The 9,326-nt window shown below is 38.9% G+C and overlaps 2 protein-coding genes across 3 annotated transcripts in view; one reads left to right on the top strand and one right to left on the bottom strand.

Annotated features, from left to right (window-relative positions):
• The window catches only part of dph1 (diphthamide biosynthesis 1), an 84,922-nt gene extending 80,020 nt beyond the window's left edge, over nt 1-4,902 (bottom strand). Inside the window, exons 1-2 of one of the 2 annotated variants that reach the window (XR_535121.2) lie at nt 4,671-4,902; nt 1,254-1,403 (exon numbers count right to left, since the gene is read on the bottom strand). Coding sequence is in view for 1 of the 2 variants with exons in the window: in XM_008424945.2 (XP_008423167.1) it covers nt 1,254-1,403; nt 4,671-4,722 (202 nt within the window). In the remaining variant the exon portion in view is untranslated. The remainder of the gene's footprint in view (nt 1-1,253; nt 1,404-4,670) is intronic. The other variant, XM_008424945.2, reaches the window with a different exon arrangement.
• A 478-nt stretch (nt 4,903-5,380) lies between these two features.
• Nucleotides 5,381-9,326, top strand: part of rtn4rl1b (reticulon 4 receptor-like 1b) — a 253,577-nt gene continuing 249,631 nt past the window's right edge. The window contains exon 1 of the mRNA XM_008424944.2: nt 5,381-6,401. Within this exon, the coding sequence (XP_008423166.1) occupies nt 6,389-6,401 (13 nt within the window). The 5' untranslated portion in view covers nt 5,381-6,388. The remainder of the gene's footprint in view (nt 6,402-9,326) is intronic.

Genomic DNA, 9,326 nt, shown 5'->3' with positions numbered 1-9,326 from the left:
TTTTTTTTTGGGAGAATATGGCTCAGAGATACTACGTTTCCCATTTGGTTTGGTGGATTATTCGTCCTGAGGCAGTTTCCAGAAATTCTCATCTTACTGTCAGTGGAGGCAAAGGTAACCTTTTTAAAAAAGGACATCTTGCAGGTGGGAAATTGCGCAGTAGCAGCTATCAAAGTCAGCTAAATCAAAACACACTCATATATGGCTTCAAACATTTTTACCTTAAAATGGCTTTCTGCATCAAATGGCAAATGCAATGGAATCTAAAAGTCCCCTACCTCTGAGCAGTAACACAAATCTAGTTATATTTATGAAATAATCATGAGCTACTGGTGAAATCTTCCATGCAACTCAACATTTTAGCAGAAAATAGGGAAATTTCTAACAGTTTTATCTCTTCTAAGTAATACACTTATGTAACATTTCTGAGAAAAGTGCAAAACAGACAAAAAAAAACAAATAATCTGAAGTTTCCTTGATGCTCACTTTGTTTCTAAAGTCTTTTGCACCAAGTCATATCTCAATAAGTCTGATAAAACTGCAAAACTGCTGAAACACTGAGTTCCTTTAAATCAAGACTACAAACCTGCATACTTAAAGTTGCTTTTGAGCCATAATAACTGGATAATTGACCAACATATTCGATGTAATCATGGTACTTGCCAAAATGTAAATCTGTTATTAGTTTTCACAACTGTTAACTATATAACTTATGGTTTTCACAATGCAGAGCTCTTTGAACCGCCGCATTGTTGTAATGTGCTATGCAGTTAAACTTCACTAATTGATTGAAATAACAAAAATTAAATTTATTCCATTAGATGAGCGCCATGTAGTCTGCCTACAATACAGAACTGCTTTTTAACACGCTTTTCTTTTCAAATCACCATACTCGACATCTAAAAATCCCAAACTTGTTTTGGTGCTTTAAATTATTAAAATAAAAATAAGCTAAAATGTGTTCACTTTTAAAACATCATTTGTTCAAAGGAGTTCAACTTACAGATTCATTTTCTTTAAGCATTGTTGAAATTAAGCAATTCTCAGCGATAGAATCAAACTTCTTCAAAGTAAAGCACATGGAGACACATAAGTGTAAACATGATATTTGTCATAAGGTAAGACCATCCTAACCTGCCATATTACTATTTAACATCTGTTACACTTTCATCTCGAAAGTAAATATTGAGTCGAAAGTGTAAATATAGAAATTAAAATGAACAAATTGTCTAAAGGAAGATTAAAAGAATCACCTCTCTTCGCTTTTGCTTGTCTCACTCTCCAAACAGTCTTGTGGATCTCAAAGTTGTAATTTGACGGCAGGACCTTGATGGCTTCCTGTAGCTCAGGGTCTTGGAGGATTTCATCTGGAATCTGATTGGCTACCCGTCGAGGGCCCCGCGCTGCAGAGGAAAGGTGATCATTGATATATTATCAGTTTGAAAAAACAAACCGGGTGAATCATACAAAATGACCAACAGCAGAACATTAACAACCGGTGTGTGGGAGGAGCAGATTACAGAGAAGGAACCGTCACTTAAATTAGATTTCCACAAATTACTGATGGGTTTAAAATTCACTGAAATCAGAGAAGAATTGGAAAAAACCCTAATACTTAGGGTAGAGATGTAATTTCAGTGACAACATCAATGTATAAATGGGAAATCTAAATTTAAATACATCACCTAAAACATCTCTTCCAGGCTTTATTGTACAAGTTTACATTTAAACAGAGCATACAACAAACGCATTATTCCAGATTATGCATTGTTCTTTTTTTTTTTTAAAGATGGAGAATGTATTACTGTTTGAATCACAAACTGAAATCTAAAAGAATTATTTATAGATAGCTAATGTAAATAATAGTCATTTATCAGGTTTTTACTTTAAAAAAGATTTTAAATAAAATTTTTACCCTTTTGTGGGCTCTGAGGGGGAATGGGTGTAAATACATTTCTATTAAAGTGAAAACAATCAAGATTTTTTTTAAAATGTTTTAAAAGATCGTCTACATCATATAGTTTGAAATAAGGGAAAAAATGGTATGGAATTGAGAAATCACTTTAGTTTCAAACACAGCAGCACACATGAATTGTTGAGCTACGATGAACAACCAGCACAAGGAGCTGTTTTTACTGAAACAGTGAAAACTAAAAAAGAAAAAAAAAAGACCCTGCAACAACAAATAAGGCTGAATATAACACTAAATCATTTTTATTTGCCATTTTTCAACCAAGTCTACAGGAATGGCTTCTAGGATGGCAAACTTTGGATCTTCCGGAATGCTTTTTTTAAATATATATATATATTTAGGAAAACGTTATCCCAGAAAGTGTTAATAATTGGACAACACTAGAAAACATGAGTGTGATTCACAACATGGTCACTGCCGACCACCACCAATCATATGAGCTTTCGTCTACATTTCTGTTGTAGACGAAATACATTTTCAGAGACAGATGACAAATCTACACCAGCTTTACTTATAAAGCACTTTAAGAACAGATATTAACTGCACCAAAGTTTTGTGCGGTATTCATAAGAAAATAAAATACAGATGAAAAGACATCAGAATAAAACACAATAAATTAAACAGGTAAGATACCTGGATCACAATGCATTAGAAGAATAAAATTGTTATAGGGAGTGATGGGAGGTGTTCCAGTAATATTCCACAGAAAGGAGCAGTGACAGCAAATGTCCGGTCTCCTCTGCTTTTATGTGTGCTTCTGGGAACATGTAAGAGCAGTTTATTATTTAATCAAAGTGTTCTGGAAAAGAACAACATCATTATGGAGACACGGCGCAATCAAGGCCGTTCATAACTTTAAAAAGAAGAAAGAAAAAAAAAAAAAGAAACGATAAAAGAATTAAAACAATAATATAGGTAAGAAACTGGCAGCCAATGCAGAAGAGCCAAAACTGTGGCTACATGCTCATGTTTCCGGTTAAGAGTCGAGTGAGACATTTGGAGACATTGTCGAGAAGATTGCTCTATTTTTCTATATGATGAGTTACAGTCATCTAAACACAAAAACTGTTGTCAAGTTCTCAAGTTTAGTTCTTATTAAAAGCCTGACYGACTCTGTGTAAAAATATGATTGCTGATCTTACTCTTTGAAACACGCATTTTGTATCTTCACAGTCTACAGTGATCAATAAGAGCAATAAAATACTAGCCGATATGGATATTTTGTTAAACGCTTGCCTATTTTTCCCGTCCCTGAACAACATAAGAGGTTATGGTATGCTTAAAAAGTTCAATTAGCTGATTTCTTCTTCTTTTGTTTTTATCTCAAAATGAATTTAAAAAAATTATAATAATTTACTCAAAACTAGTACTTCTCTTGCATCTACAACAGATGTTGGAGAATTGAAAAGTGGCTAAACTCCCAAACATATAAGTAAAAGGAATAATGGACGCCAGACCTTGCTGCTTGGCCTTAGACGGGTAAGGAGATTTATTACACACTTCTTACAGCTTCATCAATACAAAAACCAAAAATGTCCTTGTATTCTTTTTAAAAGGTTTTATTGGCTCTAGTAGCCTTTATTTGATAGTTAATTGACAGGAAACTTGGTAATGAGAGATTGGGAAAGACATGCTGCAAAGGCCGGGAATCGAACCCTCGACAGCCACGTCGAGGACTAAGGGTTGTGCTTAACCCCTGCCCCACCACAGCACACCCATTTCCATGTATTCTTAACATCACCCTTTTTTATACAATCTCATCTTCACTGCTGTAAGTTGGAAAGTTTCGACCAATGGCATTGCTACCCTTGATTTACGTGAGGATCCTGGCACCCTCCGACATTGAGTGTGTGTTGGACTTCCTTGAAAATATTCGGGACCTCTTGACCTCAACATCTGCTCCATTTCAGGATTGTCGAATAAGCCAATTCATCAGATGTCGTTTTTATCTGTCCAAACAGCATCATTCCCAAGTCATATTTGGTCCAATTTTGTGCTTCATACRGAAGGGAAGGGAGGGTGTCAGGTCAGTTTGACCCAAAGAGGTGCCAAGAATTCTTTCGCAAAAACATCTCCATAAGTATGTCCTCTCTTACACAGATAACCAGCCCATTTCCTTAGCACTTCCTTTTCATTTAATAAACGTCTTAAGCAAATGGATAGTCTACTTTTAATTCTGACAAAAAGTAGAGGAAGTCTATTCAAATAAATATKATAAGAAGAACCAATTTGTGTTATTTYAAGTTATTCAAAAAAGGAAGCAAAGTTTAAAGTGGAAAGCCATTGAATGAGGAAAATAGTTTAAAGCATTTTAAGACGTGGTGTCGTTTTTGCAGTAATTATACCAACTGACGGCTTTCCATAYACACRTTTGCTTAAAAAACAGACTAATTTCAACATGTTTTCCTAATAGCAAACTCTGAGTTTATTTGTTCATKKAACATGATAAGTTTAAAACTAAAGACAGAAATCATGCACTGTAAAAGAATTGTTGTAATTATCTCAAAATGAATCAGTTGTGATATTCAACGACGTGTTGTGTGAATTTGAGACATTTAAAGCATCACGTTATCTCTACTACTAGATCGTGCAAGAAAGCCAGTAAAACTGAATCTGACTCACACTGTTAATAAAACACTGAACGAACATGAAACGACAGGACACATTACATGTTTCATTAGCGACATGTTTCCTTTACCTGTAAGCTTTTTGACTGGAACTATCTCAACTTCGGTCGTGGGCGCAGCCATGTTTGCTCACTTCCAAACAAGAAGCACGTGAGCGACAGAAAGGCCAATCCAATCGCTAGAGGAGGAAAGGCACGAWAAGACGAGCACCGAACTCATCGATGGCACAGCGGCGGGACGGGAGAATACCAGAATACAAGTTACGTTCTTCTTCTACAGAGCACCTTCCAGTTACGTCGAATCGTCTGATACGATATTTAGCTAGAACTGTTCGCCCTCACAAAACCGAAACACACAAGAAATTTTTTTTGAAAGGTAATAATGAAGGTAATTATGAAGTTTTAGAAAACAAAAATAAAAGAGACATGGAACAAATAAACAAAGAAAGCAGCATAGCGTGCGATAGAAGTACAATTTAAAAAATTGAAGCTGATATACTTTTGCCCAGAAATTTTTCTACTTTATTTAAAAATACAGCGAATTTTTATTCCGTTGTAATTGTTACGTAATACCCCCATTAAGGTAATTCTTCCTCCTTTGCATTACCCTAAGTTTATTTTAATTAACGATGTCCAACTCTTCCTCATCCCCCCTCCCAAAAAAAAGACACAATCAGTTAGACAAAAAAATCAAAGTGAAACATTATCCAACAAATACTAAATAAAATTATATACAGTAAACTATACATRAATTATTATTATTATTTTTATTTTATTTTTTTCCCCATCTCCGATATGTCAGGCGGACTTCCAGAGTCAGATAATATGCGTCCCAGGCTGGTGCAGACAGGGACACTTGGCAGTGAAGAGGGATGGAGCAGCGCGCTGCCCTGTGGAGGGGCTGAGGCGGTATCACTCTTTCCTTCCTCCCATAGGCGCGCAGCGATCTGATCCATAGTTGGAGACCGACGAGAGATCTTCCCAGATAAGGTGTCAGAAATGTAAGCAGAGGTGAGAGACGGGAGAAGGAGCGGGATCTTTTGAGAAAGGCGACGGAATCAAAGTCCACATCGACAGGGATGATTTCTGAGGAGTCATGCGCTCAGAAATCTGACATCAGAGGCGGGATGTGAATCCAAATAATTTATGATAATTGCAGGTTCGGACGACTGTGACGCGATTTTGGATGAGAATACGGGGCATGGCCGTCTGACATTTGACAGATTGTTTTATTTGGATTTTGTTGGTGGTGGTGGTGCTGGGGTTTCGCTTGACCAAAAAAAAAAAAAAACTGATCTGCAAACCTGTGCGGTCATTCGGGTCTGAAAGGAGTTGGTTGGGCGAGGAGGGTTCTGCTSTGCGTCCTGACACGCTGGACTTGGGAGAACCGATTTCTTTGCACCGGTTTCACAGCAACTGTCTGTCTGTCCCCTCGTTTGCAACCTCCCAGTGAGGTGTGTCGGACTTTTATTTTATTTTTATTTTCACTTTATCTCAGGAGAAAGGAGCTTATTGGGGGTTTTTTTGGTCAAAATCCCCCCAAGGCAGTCTGCGGCTCCGTGCTGAATCCACGGGAGCGCACGGAGAACCAGAGGAGTGACAGCCGGACATTCTTACACCAGACCGGACCCACCACCAACCAGTCCACCCCCGCCCCCCTCCGGGGGAATCCGCTTCCGATCGACTCCAAAAAGTGAAAGGCGCAAGTTTCAAAAGCCTGGAATATACGACTCGATGAGACGCGCAGGACGCAGGACCGAATAGCGCATATACAGACACAGACCTGCAAAATGTTCAAACGGGGTAAGTCTCAAGTTTTGCTCCAGATTCAGTCTCTCCCCCTGCAGGGTGTTGAGATGCCCCCCATCCACACACACCCTCCTCTCTGCGTGTTCTGTTTTGGTGTAATGCGTCCACTGCTTGCGCTCCTCCTAGTCACAACCAGATGCTTAAAATTAAGACCCATTCATCATGAGGCACCGCCGTGCCCTGCAGATTGTGTCGTTGCGAACGTTGCGCCATTTGAGGCGCGTCTTCAATTTGCACAACAGGCTYCGTAGGTCTGTGGGAATTAAACATTCATCTGCGCGAGGATACACTGGGATGCACTGTGTGATATTAATACAACTGATGCCGCACTGCAGTTTATGAGTTATGCACGGGTCACAAAGCTATTTCAACCAGCGTGTTCTACTCTCTCTGGTTTTTGCTATATCTGGCGGGGGATAAAAGCTGATTTTTTTTTTCTCCCATGAAAAAAAAGAACTTTTATATCCATATCCCCCGGATAGATTCACACGAGAACCCACTCTTACTTGATGGCTTTTTTTTTTTTTTTTTGTCCCGAGAAGTGTCTCTTTCATTTTGTGCTTTAATTGGCCATATGAGCTGCATAACTATCTCCACAGTAGGAAGAGTAAAAAAGCTCTAATGAGAATGAATTACAGTACTATATGCCCCCACTGCGCAATTATTAGGGGTTTGAAATAATAGCGAAATTAAACTGTTTCTCATTTTTGCTGCGTCTTCTTGATACCCTGAGGGGGGGTGAAAACCTGGAGATATCAAGAATCCACTTCAGCAGCCATTGAGTTTGGTCTTTCTAATGCTCAATATGCAGAGTAACCTGCTCCTTTGTTGTTTTTTTATAAATTACATACGAGATTAAAGCTGCATACACCAGTAAAACCAATAGAAATGCCTCTTAAAGTGCCTTAAAGCTACTAAACCTGAACATGTTTGTAAGATAGCGCATGTGATGCATCCTTTTTTTCTTTTTTCTTTAACTGGATCTTACTAGTTAAAATGTGAAAAGTGTGGCATACCATTGTGTTTAGTCTCTCTAAGTTCATTACAGCTGCAAGAAAATCAAGTATTGTCAGACACTGAAACTTTTGCCCATTCTTCTTTGGAAAACAGCAGAAGTTCAGGCACATTTGATGGAGGGCATCAGCAAAGAGCAATTTTCAAGTCAAGTCTCCATTGGATTCAAGTCTGCCTGGACGAATACATAAACATGTTTGGAAGATGAATGTCGGTCACAGTTTAAAGTATTTTTGCAGCCTTGAACAAATTTTCCTCAAGGACTGATCTGTTTTCTAGAACCCTGTTGGAAAAAAAAGCATCTCCAYAGCATGACACTGCCATCACTTTTCACCACACGGGTGGTACGTGTCAGTTTTCCCCTGCACTTAGCACTTTGAATAATCAAAAAAAAAAACAATACCGTTTTGCTCTCAATTAGACCACAGAACATTCCTTAGGGMAGGGGTGTCAAACTCCAGTCCTGAAGGGCCGCTGTCCTGCAGTTTTTAGATGTGCCACAGGTACAAAACACCTGAATCAAATGGCTTAATTACCTCCTCAGTTCTCCAGAGCCTTGCTAATGACCTAATTATTCTATTCAGGTGTGGTGCAGCAGAGGCACTTCTAAAAGTTGCAGGACACCGGCCCTCGAGGACTGAAGTTTGACACCCCTGCCTTAGGGAGTTTTCACATTTGATCATTCAGTAGACTCGGTTCGATTGGGGTCTAGAATTGCAACATTTGTTACGCTTTCAACTGGAGCAGTTTGGTTTCACACTCCAATGTGTCAAATTATATAAACTCTGAAAATTCAGTTCTCCCCCTCGCCTGTGGTGGCGCCGCACCAAGAACCATTGAATAAAACAACGAGAAAACCTCTGAAGAAGACACTGWGYGCAACTTCCTTTTTCTCAAAATGTAAACAAAAAGATTTCAGCTGTCTGAAATCTCTGGTTTTTGGTAAAAGACAGGAGAACATACGTGYGCAAGACTCACACATATGTTTTGGAAGTATTTACCCAGAATGCGCTGAGATATATAGCCCGCTTCCTGCTTTTGGAGCGGTTTCTCCACTTGGCATTAACGTACGCATTCGAACTGGGTGGGAGTTCACATCAACTGAATTGATACCAAGGATTTTAAGTCGAACCAGAGTTTGCTTTTTCTTGGTCTGCATCAGAGTTTGATTACACATACCTCCCAAAACGAACGGGACTTTCTAGGCAAACAAACCAGAGTTCRATTAAAGCGGACCAAACAGGGTGGGTGTGAATGCACCCTTGCATGTTTGCTGGCTTTCAATCTGCAAATGGGACTCCTTATCCCTTTCTTTAAACAATGCCTTTCTTCAAACCACTCATCCATAAAGAGCATACTTGTGGAGTCCATAACTAATAGCTTATAGCTTTTTAACAGATTCTTACATCTGAGCTGTGGACCTCTAAAGCTTTTCTAGAGTTATTAGGATCTGCTTGACTGCAACTCATTGGCAATCTCTTTGCCTTACCTGTTGGTATAGGTGGGCAGCAACGTCTTGATTAGCATGTAGTGGCGGCAAAGGCATTTCTTTCTTTGTATGATGGATTAATCAGTGCTGATGATCAACTGTGAGATGTTCAAAGATTGTTACATTGKTTTATAACCTAACCSTGCTTAAGATCTCTCCACAACTTTATCCCTGACCTGTCTGGTGTGTCTTTTGGTCTTCATGATGCCGTTTGTTCTCAAATGTTTTTTGCCAAACCCTCTGGGACCATCACAAGTGGTCTCTTTTAAAATTAGACATCTGAAGGCATTTGATTTTACTTAGTGGTATCAGGACCTTGACCCGACCCCGGATAAGCGGAAGAAGATGGATGGATGGATGGATGGATGGATGGATGGATGGATGGATGGATGGATGGATGGATGGATGGATGGATG

The sequence above is a fragment of the Poecilia reticulata genome, linkage group LG13 (assembly GCF_000633615.1).
Source record: "Poecilia reticulata strain Guanapo linkage group LG13, Guppy_female_1.0+MT, whole genome shotgun sequence".
In the NCBI taxonomy this organism is placed as follows: Eukaryota; Metazoa; Chordata; class Actinopteri; order Cyprinodontiformes; family Poeciliidae; genus Poecilia; species Poecilia reticulata.
This window is presented reverse-complemented; position numbering and strand designations above follow the sequence as displayed.